The sequence below is a fragment of the Dreissena polymorpha genome, chromosome 15 (genome assembly GCF_020536995.1).
Source record: "Dreissena polymorpha isolate Duluth1 chromosome 15, UMN_Dpol_1.0, whole genome shotgun sequence".
Classification (NCBI taxonomy): domain Eukaryota; kingdom Metazoa; phylum Mollusca; class Bivalvia; order Myida; family Dreissenidae; genus Dreissena; species Dreissena polymorpha.
Genome location: NC_068369.1, coordinates 7,387,802 through 7,409,045, shown reverse-complemented (window position 1 = coordinate 7,409,045; position 21,244 = coordinate 7,387,802). Strand labels below are relative to the sequence as shown.

Below are 21,244 nucleotides of genomic sequence, written 5' to 3'. Positions count from 1 at the left end.
GACAACATGGCGAGGTTTAAAACACACTAAGTGACCCCGTGACCTAGTTTTTGACCCGGCATGGCCCATGTTGGAACTTGACCTACACATCATCTAGTTACAACTTCTGACCAAGTGTGGTGAAGATCGGATTTATTTAAACTACTTGAAATAGAGAGCGGACACCATGCTCAATGTGTAAAACGTTCTAAGTGACCCTGTGACCTAGTTTTTGATCTGGCATGGCCATTGTTCGAACTTGGCCTTCAGATCATCTAGATAAAATGTCTGACCAAGTTTGGTGAAGATCGGATGAAAACTACTTGAAGAAGAGAGAGGACACCATGCTATATGTTAAAAAACGCTTTAAGTGACCCTGTGACATTGTTTTTGACCCGGCAAGGCTCATGTTCAAACTTGGCCTTAAGATCATCTAGATAAAACTTCTGACCAAGTTTGGCGAAGATCGGATGAAAACTACTTGAATTAGAGAGCGGACAACATGCTGAATGTTTAAAACGAACTAAGTGACCCCGTGACCTAGTTTTTGACCCTGCAAGGCCCATGTTCGAACTTGGCCTAGATATCATGTAGATACAACTTCTGACCAAGTTTGGTGAAGATCATATGAAGACTACGCGAATTAGAGAGCAGACACTTAATACGGACTGACAGACAGACCGACAGACCGACCGACAAAAGTTCACTCCTAGATACCCCCCTAAACTTTGTTTGTGGGGGTATAATGAATTGAGCCGAGTTTTTTGCATTTGAATAAAGTATCGTCCCAGATAAGCCTGTGAAGGCAAAACATGATGTCAAACAGGATCCACTGGGGGCTGACGAGGTCAAATCGTAGTCCGTTTCGCTACGACGTCGGGTATAGGTTTTACTACGAAAACATTGTGTAAATATACTTCTTAATTAGGCGAGTTTCATCTTTTCTGGTGTTTATGGATTAGAGAACGGAACATACAGTAATAGTATGTACTTATTTTCAATAACAAACTAATAACAAATACGCGTAATTGCAACCTTTAAGTTTATTTTAAGCTAAAATCGAAATATTTTGATTTGAAGCAATGCATAAGGTGGTTATTCTGTTAAAATAGCTAATTACGGTTACTTAAATAAAATAAAACTACATGTTTCTTTGATTCAGTGTACATTACACATTTTAAAGTGCAAAACAGGTTGCGAACATATTTTTTAATTATTCAAATGCTTTTTTTCGATGGAAATTACAAGTCACTTTATGTATAGGTTTCGCACAGAGTAGGTATTGGTTGCGCAACGAAGTACAAATATAATGTATAGGATGCTCAACGAAGTTTCTGTATCCATTTCAGGACAAATCACATGCAGTTTGCAGTTACTGCAGACTGCCATTTCCCAGTGCAAAAGATGCCGTGCTTCACTGTGCGCATGAACATCCAAACGAAAAGGTTGAACCCGGTGAAAGCCGGTAGAGTCCCGGCAGAGTCCTGGTATACCGTCACTACGCCGACACTCACCGGGACTATACCGGCATCAGACCCCGGCAGAGCTGCGGCAACGCCCCGGTTTAACCGGGGACAACCGGGACTCCACCGGGAAAATATTCAAATGTTTCATACCGGTTGTTCCCGGTACAGTCCCGGTTGTTCCCGGTGCCAAGCCGGTCATTGCCGGTCCTACCCGGTGACTCCCGGTTCATCCCGGAGGTATTAAACATTTTAATACTTTCCCGGTGGAGCCCTGGTGGAGCCCCGGTTGTCCCCGGTCGTCCACGGTTCATCCCGGTGGAGCACCGGTTCATCCCGGTAGGGCCCCGGTTCAACCCGGTAGATGCCTGATCACGCACTGGGGCTCCGCCGGCATCATAGTGAGACTGGGCCTTAACCGCATTGTAACACGAGGTAAATTTACCGGCTGTCATGTACGCAGTAAACAATAACCTGTGACAGAACCCACTGCCACACCTTTACAACAATATATTGGTTATGCAATTGCGGATTTGTGGAATTGGGGTCCTACTTTCCACACCTTACGGCTGTTACAGGTGTGGATTTTACAGGTAAAATCATGTATACGAACATGAAATTCATCTCAAAATTAGTTGACGATAACCGATTTTCAAGAAAATCGCTTTGATATATACAATGTAAAAATCAAATTCCGTATGAGATAAATAATGATCGAAGTTGGGACATGGGATTTACTTTGACATAAGCAGAGTTTTGAGATAAGCGAGTTGGGGATAACGAGAATCGAATGTTATTTGATAAAGAGTACCGTATGCTGAAAACCTATCGTCGGTCTGTATCAAAATGAACGTATAAGGGATTGTCACGAGGTAAAGATGCGTAATTTTTATTGAGACCGACGACATTAGGTTATCGACTTTCAACTGTCATCTTATATTATATGGATTTTCGAGTGTAATCGTTTCATTTGGCCTAGTCGTGAATTTAATTATATCATAATAATGTGCAATACAATGTCGACTGTGCGCTTCGAATCATGTTGTGCCGTTGTTACTACCTCTTCCTCAAAGGAAACATCCAGCCACTCCATGACTCTGTATTAACTTTTTTTTTTCATTATTTTGCCTTCGAGAGATAACCAATGCGTCTTCTGTGAGAAACGCATACACGCTAAAGCGTTGTCGTAGCAAGGCTTATACGTATACTGTCAGAGACATGATCATGCCTAATAATAATATTTAGCCTTTATTTCTGATAACTGAGTCACCCTACACATTTCTAAACACACCAGTGGCTTAACGATACATAGATCAATATGGAAATTGTAAAATTGTGTTAATTAAACACAGTTGTAAACCTTAATTGCATTTTTAAAAGTGAAACTTGACTTCGCTTTGAAAATCAGCGGTATATTTCATGTTTAACCGCATAAACCAGACACATCTTGGATTATAATTTGATGTAACAAACCTATGAAATGTCATTATGCTTAAATTCAGAGTTTTGTTATTAGAAAAGCATGATTTTACATGTTTAAAACACAATTTTCGACTAATCCGTTCTCGATGTCATATGTTTTTAAACAATGTTGTCGTAGTAAAACATATACCCGACGTCGTAGCGAAACGGACTACGCTTTGACCTCGTCAGCCCCCAGTGGGATCTATAGCATAAGCTGTTGACTTCATACGTTATTGCATACAATAATATATATATCCAACATTTTCATATAATAAAGGAATCGTTGTACAATTTTCAGATGGTGTTTCTTCATCATAGCTGAAACGCTACTATAAGGATTTTTGCTATGGAAATAGATGGTACAAAAAGGTTTTAGTGCACCTTTATAATATCTTATTACATGTCTTATACGTGCCAATTACATTGACCCTTGACCTGGTGACCAATCGATAGGCCTGCTCCTTTTTTCCTGAAGTAACCACAGTAACCATTACACCATATTGCAAAATAATAGGTCACAAAATAATACATACTTGTATAGGTCTACTTTTGTTTTATTCTATCACTTTTGCAAATTTAAGTTATTTAATATTACATGTCAGCTAAGTACACAGTGTTATGTACTCCCCTTTGTGTAGCATGTGGATTAATCTTGCATGTGAAAGGAACACATGATGTGTGCTTGGATTACATTTGATAACAAGAGCACCGCATAACAGGTGCCACGCTCGGCTACGGGTGCAGTTTTGAATAAATGAAAGCTTGTCAGATTTTTTTTTTTTAGAGGTCACAGTGACCTTGACCTTCGACCTAGTGCCCCAAAAATGGGTGGTGCGTATAGAACTCATCAAGGTGCATCTACGTATGAAGTTTCAAAGTTTTAGGTGGAAGCACTTTGATTTTAGTGCCAATTTTAAGGTTTTAGCACGATGCGAACAGCAGACGTCAAACGGCGGACGACACGACGAGCAGGCTATGACAATACCTCGGGTTTTGTCTTCTTATAATGTCCTTTGGTAATTCAGTCTTAAATAATTAAGAATAAGACATCATTATTTGTTTGAATCTTAAATTCGTGAATTGGTCTACCCAAGAAATAAATGGAAATGAATGTCCCATGAATAATAATGGTTTTACATTACATGAGCCACCGAGCCTGGTGAATACTTACAGATGAGAGGATGAAGTTCAGCAGTGCCGTACCGCCCCCAAACACAAGGGAGAGGGTGGAGGTGAACACGGTGATCACAAGGTTCATGTTGCCCTTCAGCACCGCCCACACTGACTCCAGCACCTGGCAGTGGCAAGAAATACAATAGAGCCTCACTCTGGGGAAACAGGGGCTTCAAGCATGTGCATTAAGGCATTCAGTGTCGTCTCACAGTCTTATCAGGGGGCTTCCAGCATGTGCATTAAGGCATTCAGTGTCGTCTCACAGTCTTATCAAGGGACTTCAAGCATGTGCATTAAGGCATTCAGTGTCGTCTCACAGTCTTATCAGGGCAACTCTATTGGCATACGCGGAGAGTGTTTTCCATGATTAGCCTGTGAAAACAGCACAGGCTAATCTGGGGCAATATTACACACAAGCATTAAGTCACCTATTCCAAGAGTGGGGCTCATATATTACTAGGATTGATTTTTACTCTTCATTTAGATCAAAACTCTATATAAAGGATTATTATAAAAAAATATTAGACCAATAATTTAGATTTTGAGGGCTTCATTGAATCTTCTTGCAACCAAAAATTGTGTAAGCTTTCTATGCATTCAAACTAAAATACATAAGTTTAAACCAAACGTTTTCAGTGCAATACATTTATAATATTTATGTCATTGAGCTGAAAACGTTTTTTCTATTTAAAGTTAAATTGACTGAGGCCTAACTAGCATTTTTTCTATTTTTAGTTAAAGTGACATAGGCCAAACTAGCTTTTTTTCTAATTTGAGTAAAAGTTACCTTGGCCCAACTAGCAGTTTTTCTATTTTAAGTAAAAGTTACCTTGGCCCAACTAGCAGTTTTTCTATTTTTAGTAAAAGTTACCTTGGCCCAACAAGCAGTTTTTCTATTTTTAGTAAAAGTTACCTTGGCCCAACTGGCAGTTTTTCTATTTTTAGTAAAAGTTACCTTGGCCCAACTAGCAGTTTTTTATTTTTAGTAAAAACTACCTTGGCCCAACTAGCAATTTTTCTGTTTTTAGTAAAAGTAACCATGGCCCAACTAGCATTTTTTCTATTTTTAGTAAAAGTTTCCTTGGCCCAACTGGCAGTTTTTCTATTTTTAGTAAAAGTTAACTGGGCCCAACTAGCAGTTTTTCTATGTTTAGTAAAAGTTACCTTGGCCCAACTAGCAGTTTTTCTGTTTTTAGTAAAAGTTACCTTGGCCCAACTAGCAGTTTTTCTATTTTTAGTAAAAGTTACCTTGGCCCAACTAGCAGTTTTTCTTTTTTTAGTAAAAGTTACCTTGGCCCAACAAGCAGTTTTTCTATTTTTAGTAAAAGTTACCTTGGCCAAACTAGCAGTTTTTCTAATTTAAGTAAAAGTTACCTTGGCCCAACTAGCAGTTTTTCTATTTTCAGTAAAAGTAACCTTGGCCAACTAGCAGTTTTTCTGTTTTTAGTAAAGTTATCTTGGTCCAACTAGCAGTTTTTCTATTTTAAGTAAAAGTTACCTTGGCCCAACTATCAGTTTTTCTATTTTTAATAAAAGTTACCTTGGCCCAACTAGCAGTTTTTTTGGTTTTTGTAAAAGTTACCTTGGCCCAACTAGCAGTTTTCTATTTTTAGTTAAAGTTACCTTGGCCCAACTAGCAGTTTTTCTAATTTTAGTAAAAGTTACCTTGGCCCAACTAGCAGTTTTTCTATTTTTAGTAAAAGTTACCTTGGCCCAACTAGCAGTTTTTCTATTTTTAGTAAAAGTTACCTTGGCCCAACTGGCAGTTTTTCTATTTTTAGTAAAAGTTACCTTGGCCCAACTAACAGTTTTTCTATTTTTAGTAAAGGTTACCTTGGCCCAACTGGCAGTTTTTCTATTTTTAGTAAAAGTTACCTTGGACCAACTAACAGTTTATCTATTTTTAGTAAAAGTTACCTTGCCCCAACTAGCAGTTTTTCTATGTTAAGTAAAAGTTACCTTGGCCCAACTAGCAGTTTTTCTATTTTTAGTAAAAGTTACCTTGGCCCAACTGGCAGTTTTTCTATTTTTAGTAAAAGTTACCTTGGCCCAACTAGCAGTTTTTTTTATTTTTAGTAAAAGTTACCTTGGCCCAACTAGCAGTTTTTCTGTTTTTAGTAAAAGTTATCTTGGCCCAACTAGCAATTTTTCTATTTTGAGTAAAAGTTACCTTGGCCCAACTAGCAGTTTTTCTATTTTTAGTAAAAGTTACCTTGGCCCAACTAGCAGTTTTTCTATTTTTAGTAAAAGTTACCTTGGCCCAACTAGCAATTTTTCTATTTTAAGTAAAAGTTACCTTGGCCCAACTAGCAGTTTTTCTATTTTTAGTAAAAGTTACCTTGGCCCAACTGGCAGTTTTTCTATTTTAAGTAAAAGTAACCTTGGCCCAACTAGCAGTTTTTTTTATTTTTAGTAAAAGTTACCTTGGCCCAACTAGCAGTTTTTCTGTTTTTAGTAAAAGTTACCTTGGCCCAACTAGCAATTTTTCTATTTTGAGTAAAAATATCCTTGGCCCAACTAGCAGTTTTTCCATTTTTAGTAAATGTTACCTTGGCCCAACTAGCAGTTTTTCAATTTTTAGTAAAAGTTACCTTGGCCCAACTAGCAATTTTTCTGTTTTTAGTAAAAGTTACCTTGGCCAACTAGCAGTTTTTCTATTTTTAGTAAAAGTTACCTTGGCCCAACTAGCAATTTTTCTATTTTAAGTAAAAGTTACCTTGGCCCAACTAGCAGTTTTTCTAATTTTAGTAAAAGTAACCTTGGTCAACTAGCAGTTTTTCTGTTTTTAGTAAAGTTATCTTGGCCCAACTAGCAGTTTTTCTGTTTTTTAGTAAAAGTTACCTTGGCCCAACTAGCAGTTTTTCTATTTTTAATAAAAGTTACCTTGGTCCAACTAGCAGTTTTTCTGTTTTTAGTAAAAGTTACCTTGGCCCACCTAGCAGTTTTTCTATTTTAAGTAAAAGTTACCTTGGCCCAACTGGCAGTTTTTCTATTTTAAGTAAAAGTTACCTTGGCCCAACTAGCAGTTTTTTTATTTTTAGTAAAAGTTACCTTGGCACAACTAGCAGTTTTGCTATTTTTAGTAAAAGTTACCTTGGCCCAACTAGCAGTTTTTCTGTTTTTAGTAAAAGTTACCTTGACCCAACCAGCAGTTTCTCTATTTTTAGTGAAAGTTACCTTGGCTCAACTAGCAGTTTTTCTATTTTTAGTAAAAGTTACCTTGGCCCAACTAGCAGTTTTTCTATTTTTAGTAAAAGTTACCTTGGCCCAACTAGCAGTATTTCTATTTTTAGTAAAAGTTACCTTGGCCCAACTTAAAGGGTTTTTTTTATTGTAAAAGTTACCTTGGCCCAACTGGCAATTTTTCTAATTTAAGTAAAAGTTACCTTGGCCTAACTAGCAGTTTTTCTATTTTTAGTAAAAGTTACCTTGGCCCAATAAGCAGTTTTTCTATTTTTAGTAAAACTTACCTTGGCCCAACTAGCAGTTTTTCTGTTTTTAGTAAAAGTTACCTTGGCCCAACTAGCAGTTTCTCTATTTTTAGTGAAAGTTACCTTGGCTCAACTAGCAGTTTTTCTTTTTTTAGTAAAAGTTACCTTGGCCCAACTAGCAGTTTTTCTATTTTTAGTAAAAGTTACCTTGGCCCAACTAGCAGTTTTTCTATTTTTAGTAAAAGTTACCTTGGCCCAACTAGCAGTTTTTCTATTTTTAGTAAAAGTTACCTTGGCCCAACTGGCAGTTTTTCTATTTTTAGTAAAAGTTACCTTGGCCCAACTGGCAGTTTTTCTGTTTTTAGTAAAAGTTACCTTGGCCCAACTATCAGTTTTTCTATTTTTAGTAAAAGTTACCTTGGTATAACTAGCAGTTTTTCTATTTTTAGTTAAAGTGACATTGACCTGACCAGCCTTTTTTTCAATTTTATGTTAAAGTGACATTGGAACAACAAGTGTTTTCTACTATGTTTAATTAAAGTGATCTTGACCCAACTAGAGTTTTCTTCTATATTTAGTTTGAGTGACCATGACCCAACTAGCTCCAAGTACTATCCAAAGCGTGCTTTCAATATTCAAAACTGCCAGTTTGACACTGCCTGCCATGCTGCCTTCCCGAATGCCCTCCCGCAAACCATAACCCAATTTATATACAGAATTGTTTAACAAGAAACTTAAGCTGAATCAGGCAAAACATATTTCAATATTATTTTTTTTGACATTTCATGTAAAGGCTACTCACAGATATAAAAGTTCCAATGTTTTCCTTAACGAATGTGATTATATCTCCAAAGTTGAAACCGTCCCCATGGGTAATAACATCCCAAATTGACGACAGGTTAGTTATATCAAATGAAAACTCTGGGCCTTTCCTTGCCAAGCTTGTACTGGTAGAGTTCTGAAAATAAAATAAAACCTGCAGTTAATTAAATTTCAAGTAGTGTTTATTAATTATTGGAACCTTTTCAAAACGCCTACAACTGTTTACATACAAGTTAACAAAATTAAGTTGCTTGGTGATTTGTAAAATGCATATGTCAAACATATCTTTACAAAATAAAACAAACCTTGACCTTTTTGGCCTGCAAACTAACAAATTTATGGGAAAATAATTATTAATAAATAATTTAATCTTACATGAACAACAGAAATTGTATTGTAATGTGCTCTTACAAATGCTTTGATTGTAACTTAACACAAACAAGAGATGTGTTTGTCAGAAACACAATGCCCCCTACTGTGCTGCTTTGAAGTCATATATTTGACCTTTGACCTTGAAGAATGACCTTGATCATGACCTTTCACCACTCTAAACAGTGATTTTTTTTGCCGGAAATTACAGCCGATATTCGGCTGCTTCCCAATTGCAAAAAATGACGTTTTTCCCAAAAATTTGATTAAAATTTCCCAAAATAAGACAAAATTTTCCCAATAAAGCCAATAAGATTACAATGTAATTTAGCAATAATTTCGAACGAGTGTCGATCGAGTTGCCGAGTCGTCGCCGAACAACAACTGACTTACGTATTTTTCGCGAATTTAGCCGAATACGATTTTACGTTGCTATCCACATCTCTCTGTATATTGCGGAGGATACCGACGATAGTCCATGTATCCCGATTGTAAACGCCTGTTTTTACACACGCCCAAGATGGCGGCAAGCAGACGAGAAATTTGCGATGCGCGGCGAAAATGATAAATAAAATTCAAATTAACAACGGATATCATATGGTTATTACGGAATAATTTAATGCGTGTGTCAATTAACGCAAAATATAACGTTTGAGATAAAAACAACAAATATTTATTACAAATCTTCATAGTGAATGTGCATCACGGAAATCAGTGTTGGGAAATTGGAGTTAGTCTACCGTTACTCACAAAGTTAATGCATTTAAGATGAGTATCCTTTGAAAATGGAAAGAGACAAACATGATATGCAGGGTTCCCGCTGTCGATCGCCATTGGCGCCAATTGCGACAAAATAAAAAATCTGGCGACAAAATTTCGTAAATGGCGATTTTCAAAAAATCGGCATTTTTCTGCGTTCATATTTTCTTAAAATGACAAAAGACGCTGTGTTTAACAGCCGCTTTACGGCAGTCGTAATACTATAGATTTCCATGGTGTAAGCGATACAGCTGTAATCAATGGAGCGTGGTGCTGACTGCCGACTACCGCAAAGTGGAATGTTACGGTGATAATTGCGATTATCTGGGGTATTGTTGCAAGTTATCTTAATTGGTCGGCAGTTTTATTGCTTCAGAGATAAGGCAATATTGAAATATACCGACTTTGCGCTTAAATGTGAAGTGTTTGTCACAGTGTTCGAAGCAGATTCAAGACCGTTAAATTGACAACAATGACAATCAAAAAGGTAAGTATCGATTGTTTTTAGAAAAATCGGTGTAATTATAGAAAATAGTAAAACATTTTACATCTATTGGTTCTATTTAAACGGTGACATATTGCTGTTTCACTCGTTAAAATGGCAAGTTCATAGTGTAAAACGACTTTTAGAAAGTGAACATTAGATGCTGCTTATTTTGAGACTCATTCAAAATGCAAACGTTCCCACCGCTATTGTTCACCAGCTAACAAACAAAAACCAAACAAAGACAGTTGTTTATCAGAATTTCATTTCCTTCAATATGATTTCCAACACACAATCTATGCTGTGTGAACTCTTTATATCCTCAACACTTATCAATTCATTCACTACCGGATGTACCTTAAAAAAATATGCTAAACATAGTTTAGCACATGGAAATCAATTTGACATTTGATATACACAAATGCTTATTTTATTTGACTGTTGTGTTAAGGGCTCTATGTAGTAGATCATATGCTAGCACACATTTATATTATTTATATACTTCACATTCATTGATTATTATTAGTATTATATTAATATTATATTTCCCTTTTTGTATTTTCAGAATACCACAAAGCTTCTGAAGCACCAAAACTGTGGCAACATATTCAGGCTTCTAAGAAGGTGTCAATCAACAAGAGTTACAACTGATTGAATGTGCCTTTATTTAATTAACAATGTTAAATGTGTTGTTATTATTAATACTACTGTTATTAAATCAATTCCTTTAACATACTGTAAATGCTCAGTTTTTGTTTGTATTATAATAACATGATCTTCATTGCCCAAATGTAGCCCCAGTGTGGCGACAACTTTTTTAATTTGGCGAAAGTAAGTGGCGACAACTTTTGAAAGCCCAGAGGGAACCCTGGATATGATTTATATGTTAGTGGATCTGTGTAAAATCAGATTCATATGCATATTCTGCTTTATTATGTTTGTCACGCTTTACAGTTTACTGAAATAGCATTGAAGTGCAAGATGTTGAAAGGTAAAGAAATGAAATTAATTATTTTAACTCCATATTATACATCATTAACATAGCAAGACCAGTAAAGCGTTTTTTTATAAATATGTGTTAATGTTTTCACCATATGATATTTAATTTAAAAGAATACTGAATTAAATTCTTACTGTTAAAGAGGTTATGATTAAATGGTATATTTAAGAATCTATATAGATTATTGCAAGTTCAATATGAATGTGGAAGGATATTAACTTAACATTGTCTTCATTGTAAGAACACATTAAATTAGTACTTTATAATATAAAAATGCTGTCAAACATACTTAAATAATTTTAATTCTGTTCTTATAATCATATTTATAATGTTTCCCAATTTCATGGTTTATCGCGCTATTTTTCCCAATTTCATGGTTTATCGCGCTAATTTTCCCAATCCAAAAGGCACAGGCTGTAAGAAAAAAAAGGAAAAAAAATCACTGACTAAATGTGCAGCTCCATGAAATACACATGCATGCCAAATATCAAGTTGCTATCTTCAATATTGCAAAAGTTATGGGCAATGTTAAAGTTTTCGGACAGACAGACAGACAGACTGACTGACGGGATTGACTGACGGACAGTTCAACTGCTATATGCCACCCTACCGGGTGCATAAAAATGTGAAATTCACATCATAATCTGATATCCGTTAATTTACTGCATAAAATGTAGTTTATACATTATGACAGAAATCTGCAAGGAAACGTTATTCCTTTTCCCCACCTTCTTCATTGTGCCATCGCCATTTTCCTTAACCAGAATGTGTTAAGTAAGCAGGTAATATTTCTATTTATTTCCCCATACAGACATTTAATGAAATCTTATACGGGTAAATCATAATTATTCATTGGAATATATGGGCAGAGCTCTGTGTCCGCACAGGCTAATTAGTGAGGACACTGTCTGCCTAAACTGGATTTTCTCTAAGAAGAGACTTCCTTTAAACAGAAATTACCATAAAAGGGGAAAGCGTCGTCCCTGATTAGTCTGTACAGACTGCACAGGCTAATCTGAGACGACACTGCGCACATGCATTAAACCCCCTTTTCACAGAGCACGTTCCATATATTTTGCGTTGATTTCGTGGGTTGACAGATCCACACATTTAACACAAACACAACTAAAAATGCTACTTTCAATATCCGAAATCAACCAATATACATGTCCACTGAAAAGTCATTTTTTGAAAATCCCACAATTTCATGCAGACAAATATAAACGATTTTAAAGGTTTACTAGTGTGCTGGGAAAACCAAGCCTAATACATCTGTGAAACATGTCATAGCTACGTACATTGTTGACACAGATTAAAATGTTGTCACTGCGTAAAGGCCGTCACAGCATTAAGTGTAACCATTTTTTTTACATATTGAAAATATACAAATAAAATATATTATTAAATAAACAAATGCTGAAATATAAAGCGTAAGCAGGATATAAGTGTCCACTGAAGAGCATTCAAAATGATAATCAGGGAAATGAATACACGTGTACTCGCAAGGGGCATTCAAAAAAGCTATGTATACCAGAATACAGGGGTTGTTATCCTATATACATGTACAAATAAATAATAATTAATGTGTGTCAAGAGCTGAGGAAAGATAAATGAAACCTTTAAATTATTTGTTTAAGCCATGTACGGTGTCATTTAATTTTCCTTAACAGATAGACCATGCAAAAATGTTTTGTATGCCATATGCACTCTCTCTGTTTTGTCAGAAGCTACTCGGTCCGCTATAAAGAAATTCAAGGTTGTGTGGTCTTAACCCTTTCCCACTCAGAAGCAAAGTGGAAACGGCTATGTACAAACAGCATAAGACCAGAACAGCCTGCAAGTTACTCGCAGTCTGTTCAGGTTTTATGCTGTTTACTTCTCATCAGTATCTAAGGTTAAGAGATGAAGCCTTAACAACTTGAATCTAGTAAGAAAGGCCTTAAATTAAATGTAACTTTCTATGAGACTACAAATGCGTTAAAATATGTTTCTTAGTGGTAAAGGGTTAATCAAGGTTATTTTGCCTTAATAGTGGACACTTCCGCTTCTGAGCATACTTCACAATAGCGAAGGCTGGTCTGGAGATATGCTAGCTGCATGTATAATAAGACACATTTTTGCATTTGCGGGTCTACAGATATTTGAACCCATCCCAAGCCAATACAAAAGGCAAGAATAGATACTTAAACTATACCTCTACTGGATTAGACTGCAATTGAAATTATGAAGGCAATCAGGTTAAATAAATCTCAAAGATTACAGGTCAAGTTATACTAGAATGGCAAATATGATATTAATAATCACATACATTTATGGGTAAAACAAATGAAGGTCTTTGAAAATAAAGAAAACAAATGATGACAGGCTGCATGTTTTATTAATGAACATATTTATTTATTTTTTACAAAACTCCATATACTGTGCTAACAGCATACACATGTTGATGTTTTTTTACTTAATAAAGTCATTCCAAGCTTTAAGTGTAACAGCTGAAAATATAGTCCCTAAAATATTTTTCTAAGGACAATGCGACTACATGTACACAAATTTATCTGACAATTGATTGTAAGAGTATTCACAGAGATAATTAATTCCATATACATATAGTTAAAAGTGACTCTCCAAGATAATGCACATGCTTTATCCAGATTGTATGTAGTTGATTAAAATCCACTCTCATATAATTTTGTATATTTGTTTATCTTGACTTATCAAAAAACAGAGCAATGTCTAAAAATTTCACATAACATGACACCCATAGGCATGCTTCAAGGGTCTCCAGACCTGTTTCTCATTTCCCGTTGTCACATTTAACCATTTTCCCAGTTGCCAGACCTTACAATACATACAGACCTATACCAACATACTCAAACACCCATTGTCATAAATACTTGTTTACCCAATTCCAATTGTAATCAGTATCCAATTTAATTGTCCTGTGAACATGTTTTTTTATCAAATCTACACTGTGATTTCAGAGTCACATGTTAGCGTATGAACTGATATGAGCCCAGCTCTGAATACTGGGCTAAATGCATTAACCCTTTGCATGCTGGGAAATTTGTCGTCTGCTAAAATGTCGCCTGCTGAATTTCTAAAATTAGCATTTTCTTCCATTTTTTTTCAAAGAATACTATCAGAAAAGCAAACAGTTTGGATCCTGATGAGACGCCACGTTCTGTGGCGTCTCATCTGGATCCAAACTGTTTGCAAAGGCCTTCAAAATTCGGTTCCCACACTGAAAGAGTTAACGCACAGTATTGTCCCAGATTAGCCTTTTCAGTCTGCAAAGGCTTATCAGGGAAAACACTTTCAACTTTTCTATAATTTTCCATTCAAAGATAGCCTATTATAAACAAAAATCCAGTCTAAGCAGAAAATGACGTCATGGATTTGCCTGTGCAGACTGCACAGACTTATCTGGTATGACAATTTAGGCAAATGCATTAAGCCTAGTTTTACAAGAACAGGGCTGTGATGTGTATGAAACACTCTTTAGAGGATGATGAATACTGACAGCACAGCAAAAAATACTCTACCAGAATTTCGGATCCGTTTGAATGCAGCTTTAAACAAGAATAGAACACCACACATTGGTCCGATCCATTTGAATACAGCTTTGAACAAGAATAGAACACACATGCATATCTAAATTGTATATAACAGAAAATGAAGTAACAATAAACAACTGAGGCTCACTCTGTGAAAATGGGGTTAAATGCATGTGCGTAAAGATAAGCCTCTGCAATCTGCACAAGCTAATCAGGGACGACACTTTCAGCTCAAACAGGATTTTTGCTAAAAAGAGACTTTCTTTAATTGACACGTATCATCAAGCGATAAGTTTCTTTTCTGATTAGCCTGTGCTGATTTTACCCACATGCATTACACCCCCATTTCACAGTGGCTCAAATATAGTCATGCCACAAGTGCACTCATCTTGTGCAGTCCACAAATATAATGAGTTACTCAGATGCATCTAGAAATATTAAAAACTATCAAATGAGCGGCACTCTGGGAAAACTGGGCTTAATGCATGTGCGTAAAGTGTCTTCCCAGATTGGCCTGTGCAGTTCACAAAGGCTAATCAGGGACTATACTCTCAGCCTAAGCTGGATTTTCCTTAAGCAGAGACATTAATTTAAACAAAAAATAAAATAAAAGCAGAAAGGGTCGTCCCAGAATTACCTGTGCTGAGTTTTAATGCACATGTTTTAAGCACTGTTTTCCTAGAGCAAGTCTCATATCTTTACAGTACAGGACTTAAATCAGGCATAAAATTATAAACAAGAATATCAGTGAAACTGATGCATGCTCCCCGATGATGCGCTTTGTCAATCTATGTGTTAATAACCACCTAAATAAAATCTATTATTAGCCTCGGTGACCTTAACCTTGCCCTCAAACCTCATCAAAAGGTAGAGGGGCATGCAAGGTACCTACATGCCAAATATGTAAGAGAACAGTAAAATATTGAAGGCGCTATGAGAAACTGTAACAAAATTGTGACGGAAAAATCTAATATTAGCCTCAGTGACCTTGACCTTGACCCCAGTGACCTCAAACCTCATCAAAAGGTAGAGGTCCATGAAAGGTACCTACATGCCAAATATATAAGAAATCGGAAAAATATTGAAGGTGCTATGAGAAACTGTAACAAAATTGTGACGGAAAAATCTATTATTAGCCTTGGTGACCTTGACCCCAGTGACCTCAAACCTCATCAAAAGGTAGAGGTCCATGCAAGGTACCTACATGCCAAATATGTAAGAGATCGATAAACCATTGAAGGAGCAATGAGAAACTGTAACAAAAGTGTGACGGAAGGAAGTAAATAAGTAAGTAAGTTCGGAAGTAAGGAACTTCAAACTGGCAACTATATGCTCCCCGAAAATTTTCGGGAGCAAATATTTGGTGACCAATTTTTGTGACTGATAAACATACAAGTGTTAAGCCCTTTTTTCGCAGGGACCAGCATAAATCAATCTTAAGATGCTAAGTGACCATGCCCTATGATAGGCATGGAGAATACGAGGTTACTGCCAAATAGATATATCAGGTGAAGTTTAGTAAAAGAGAAAGACAAGGCTTGCCGAGCAAGATATATTACACAGGGAAAGGGCAGTCAAAATGAAAAAGCAAAAATGAAAAAATAATCGCTTAAACACATGTTAAAGATGACTTTATTAACACTAGCACTTAATATTTGTCAATATGTTTTTTGTTGCTTTTTGTGTCTAAAATATATAACATCTTTGTAACATCATATAACATCCATTTTTTTTAGTCTGATTATATTTTACCAAAAATAGTTTATTCCAAGTAACTTTACCTATCTACAAATAGTAACTGATATAAACTTGGTTGACATGATATGAAAAAGTATATAAGGCGCCATTATTTTAGGCAGATATTAATGTATTGGTATGATTAAATAAAATACCACTCACCCTGGCCAGCCAGCTCTCGTACAGTCTGTCCCACATGTCAAGTACCTGACTCTCTATCTGAGAGTTACTGTCCGTGGAAGGACCGTTCACAAGGTCTCGAACCTGAAAATATACATGAAGATTTGCATGCTGTCCGACATCTTGGATGTCCTCAGAGCCAATTCCATAAAACTTTTATTTGGGGAATTATTGATTGAAGTAGTAGAAAATTATAATGGTAACTGTGATTGACTTAACAATTATTGAAAATTCAGAAAGTAAGATTCTTCCGCAGCATGTGGTTGGAAACAATGGATTGCATCTGTGGTATACTTTAAAATAATTCATATTTGTTGGCATGAAAATTCATGGTTTTCAAACAATGACACAAAAATCTGTACATTTCTATTTTTGAAAAAAAATAAGAGGAACTTGCCAGGGTTGTTTTCCAATGTGTTATATTCAATCAACACAAGAAATGAATCAAAATTAAATGAACTTGTTAACAGATTTTGGCATGATTTTAAATTTGTATTAAAAGCATTCAATTGAAAAATGTAAACATCAGAGCAATGTAGTTATGGCCGTACAGATATATGTACCTTGTGAGCAATTTAGTTACAGCCATAAAGATATGCATACCTTGTGAGCAATGTAGTTACCACCGTACATATATATGTAGCTTGTGAGCAATGTAGTTACTGCCGTACATATATATGTAGCTTGTGAGCAATGTAGTTACCGCCGTACAGATGTATGTACCTTGAGATTGATTTAATTACAGCCATACATATATACAGTCAAAACTGACCTAACGGCCACCTGAATTTACCGGTCACCTGCAGACAACGGTCAGTCTGGAATCCCCCCGACATAAAACACTCGTTATTACACTTGAATTTAACGGCCACCTGTCCATAACGGCAAACGGCCACTATATTCCACTCCAAAATTCATGTTTGACCTGAAATCAACGGTCACGCGTCAGTCGTCTCGAGTCGCGAAAATTAAAAGCACAGGACATCATTTGTCCGTCTATTTTGCGGTTAAAGCGTCGGAAAGCGGTAATTGTCTTTGATATCATTAAAGCGGCCAGCTGCGAGTTAACAAATCATAAGGTGTTGAGACGGTTGGTTTTCCGGAGATAATTGTGGGGGTATCTTCAAAAGAAAATATGTCAGAGTTTGTGACACGTTTAAAGTAATTATCTCTAATTAAATGACCGCTTATTAGTCCATTGTACTTACAACATTGAGTATCGATTTAAAAACAACATTTTTGGATCATTCTTTAAAAGAGTCCCGCTTTTTAGACTTGTACGGACGTGACGTCAATGGCACGTGATAAGCTTTATTTACTGAATGAACGAGATGCATGAATAAACAATTATACCAGCGTTGATAGTCATTTCTTTAGTTTAACAAAATGAAATTAAATCAATCTATAAGATATTATTCTGTATTATTAAATGTACACACGTATGTTATTTCTGTTATTATGCTTAGTTAACGGCAATGAGCCTTTGTTTTACACTGTATTCAAACGACTGGGTGGGGTAACCCGTAGCAATACTTCCAACTGACCAACCATCTTATAATTGTGATCCGAATTCAACAGTCACCTGTGGACAAAGGTCACTTTGGTCATTTCCCTTGAATGACCGCTGAATTCAGGTTTGACTGTATGTAGCTTGTGAGCAATGTAGTTACCGTCGTACAGATATATGTACCTTGAGATTGATTTAATTACAGCCGTACAGATATATGTAGCTTGTGAGCAATGTAGTTACCGCCGTACAGATATATGTACCTTGAGATTGATGTAATTACAGCCGTACATATATATGTATTTTGTGAGCAATGTAGTTACCGCTGTACAGATATATGTACCTTGAGAGCGATTTAATTACAGCCGTACAGATATATGTACGTGGTGAGCAATGTAGTTATGGCAGTACAGATATATGTATCTTGTGAGCAATGTAGTTATGGCCATACAGATATATGTATGTGGTGAGCAATGTAGTTACAGCCGTACATATATGAATACCTAGTGAGCAATGTAGTTACAGCGGTACAGATATACTGTGAAACCATTATTAATCGTCAGGCATTAATTTTCATAAATTTCGTCAGTCGACCGATCGGCGAATTTAAGATCCTAACAAACAATCATGCTATATGTTTGAACAAAAACAAACACTAAGTTGAACAATATTTAAAAACTTTACCGTAAACATTAGGCATTAAATTCCAACATCCATGCACACATTCACTGCTGTTTTGTAATCAAGCTTAATCCGGTTTTGACACAAAGGGATGTTGATTACACAAGGTACTTAACTGACATGTTACACTTCTTTAAAACGCGTGTGCAGTACAGCTGTATCGAATGGGTTGACTTCGTTTACGTAGAATGGTAATGAATTAGCGCTTATTGTTTATAACTTTATTACCCATTAGGTGCATTGTGTTTTTCAGGGGTGTTGCATATTAGCCATCACGCAGCGAATGCCGATGAAAGACAATAAACCAAATGAAAAGATGACGATGTGTGATCAACATGCGTATTTATCACAAATTAATAAAGAATATTTTAATTGCTGTTTGTTGTTTGATTGTTTGCGTTTAACCACACTTATTACTATTTTATATGTATCAATTTATTTATTTTTAAATTATTGACATTATTGATTTATATACCGGTAGTTTACTTTTTAAGAACAAACACACACATAGAGTTTATAATTTTAATGTTGATATCAGAATAAAAAAGCATTTTATTTGAAAAAAAAGACCAATTGGCTTCGTTGTTACAAACACTCGTTAACGGTTATTCGATCCCACTTGTCCGCTAATCATAACAATGAACGTGTGAATGGCATACATTAAGAGGGTCCATTACTGTCCCTTGATAACAAAAGACTAGTTAATTGGCATGTGACAAACAGGCCCCACCTCCTGCAGTGATTCTCAAGTGTGTTCCCGCATTCGTACCACAATTTTTCGCAACTGCGATTGATTGCGAATATGTATTACACACAAATCGGATATTAACTGACGCATTTTTTTTAAATTCAAAATCAGAAATCGGCGAATTTAAGTGCTGACAAAATCGTCATTTTTATAAAAATGATGAAATTTTGTGCTGTCGAAAATAAATGGTTTCACAATATGTACCTTGTGAGCAATGTAGTTATGGCCGTACAGATATATGTACCTTGTGAGCAATGTAGTTATGGCCGTACAGATATATGTACCTTGTGAGCAATGTAGTTATGGCCATACAGATATATGTACCTTGTGAGCAATGTAGTTAGGGCCGTACAGATATATGTACCTTGTGAGCAATGTAGTTATGGCCGTACAGATATATGTACCTTGTGAGCAATGTAGTTATGGCCGTACAGATATATGTACCTTGTGAGCAATGTAGTTATGGCCGTACAGATATATGTACCTTGTGAGCAATGTAGTTATGGCCGTACAGATATATGTACCTTGTGAGCAATGTAGTTACTGCCGTACAGATATATGTACCTTGTGAGCAATGTAGTTACTGCCGTACAGATATATGTACCTTGTGAGCAATGTAGTTATGGCCGTACAGATATATGTACCTTGTGAGCAATGTAGTTATGGCCGTACAGATATATGTACCTTGTGAGCAATGTAGTTATGGCCGTACAGATATATGTACCTTGTGAGCAATGTAGTTACGGCCGTACAGATAGATGTACCTTGTGAGCAATGTAGTTATGGCCGTACAGATACATGTACCTTGTGAGCAATGTAGTTATGGCCGTACAGATATATGTACCTTGTGAGCAATGTAGTTATGGCCGTACAGATATATGTACCTTGTGAGCAATGTAGTTATGGCCGTACAGATATATGTACCTTGTGAGCAATGTAGTTACAGCCGTACAGATATATGTACCTTGTGAGCAATGTAGTTACAGCCGTACAGATATATGTACCTTGTGAGCAATGTAGTTATGGCCGTACAGATATATGTACCTTGTGAGCAATGTAGTTACGGCCGTACAGATATATGTACCTTGTGAGCAATGTAGTTATGGCCGTACAGATATATGTACCTTGTGAGCAATGTAGTTATGGCCGTACAGATATATGTACCTTGTGAGCAATGTAGTTATGGCCGTACATATATATGTACCTTGTGAGCAATGTTGTCATGGCTGTACAGATATATGTACCTTGTGAGCAATGTAGTTACGGCCATAAAGATATATGTACCTTGTGAGCAATGTAGTTATGGCCATACAGATATATGTACCTTGTGAGCAATGTATTTACAGGAGTACAGATATATGTACCTTGTGAGCAATATAGTTACAGGAGTACAGATATATGTACCTTGTGAGCAATGTAGTTACGACCATACAGATATATGTACCTTGTGAGCAATTTAGTTACAGGACTACAGATATATGTACCTTGTGAGCAATATAGTTACAGGAGTACAGATATATGTACCTTGTGAGCAATGAAATTACGGCCATATAGATATATGTACCTTGTGAGCAATGAAGTTACGGCCATACAGATATATGTACCTTGTGAGCAATGTAGTTACGGCCTTAAAGATATATGTACCTTGTGAGTAATGTAGTTATGGCCTTACAGATGTATGTACCTTGTGAGCAATCGTTACAGGAGTACATATATATGTACCTTGTGAGCAATGAGTTACAGCAATAGAAATATACATACCTTATGAGCAATGTAGTTAGGGCCGTACAGATATATGTACCTGGTGAGCAATGTAGTTACGGCCGTACAGATATATGTACCTTGTGAGCAATGTAGTTACGGCCATACAGATATATGTACCTTGTGAGCAATGTA

The 21,244-nt window shown here is 36.2% G+C and overlaps 1 protein-coding gene across 6 annotated transcripts in view; it reads right to left on the bottom strand.

Annotated features, from left to right (window-relative positions):
- The window catches only part of LOC127859571 (transmembrane protein 245-like), a 49,332-nt gene that overhangs the window by 7,387 nt on the left and 20,701 nt on the right, over positions 1-21,244 (bottom strand). The window contains exons 10-14 of one of the 6 annotated variants that reach the window (XM_052397068.1): positions 16,395-16,496; positions 14,484-14,561; positions 13,139-13,153; positions 8,313-8,468; positions 4,078-4,200 (exon numbers count right to left, since the gene is read on the bottom strand). In XM_052397068.1, coding sequence (XP_052253028.1) covers positions 4,078-4,200; positions 8,313-8,468; positions 13,139-13,153; positions 14,484-14,561; positions 16,395-16,496 — 474 coding nt within the window. The remainder of the gene's footprint in view (positions 1-4,077; positions 4,201-8,312; positions 8,469-13,138; positions 13,154-14,483; positions 14,562-16,394; positions 16,497-21,244) is intronic. The other 5 variants (XM_052397070.1, XM_052397069.1, XM_052397071.1 and 2 more) reach the window with 5 other exon arrangements.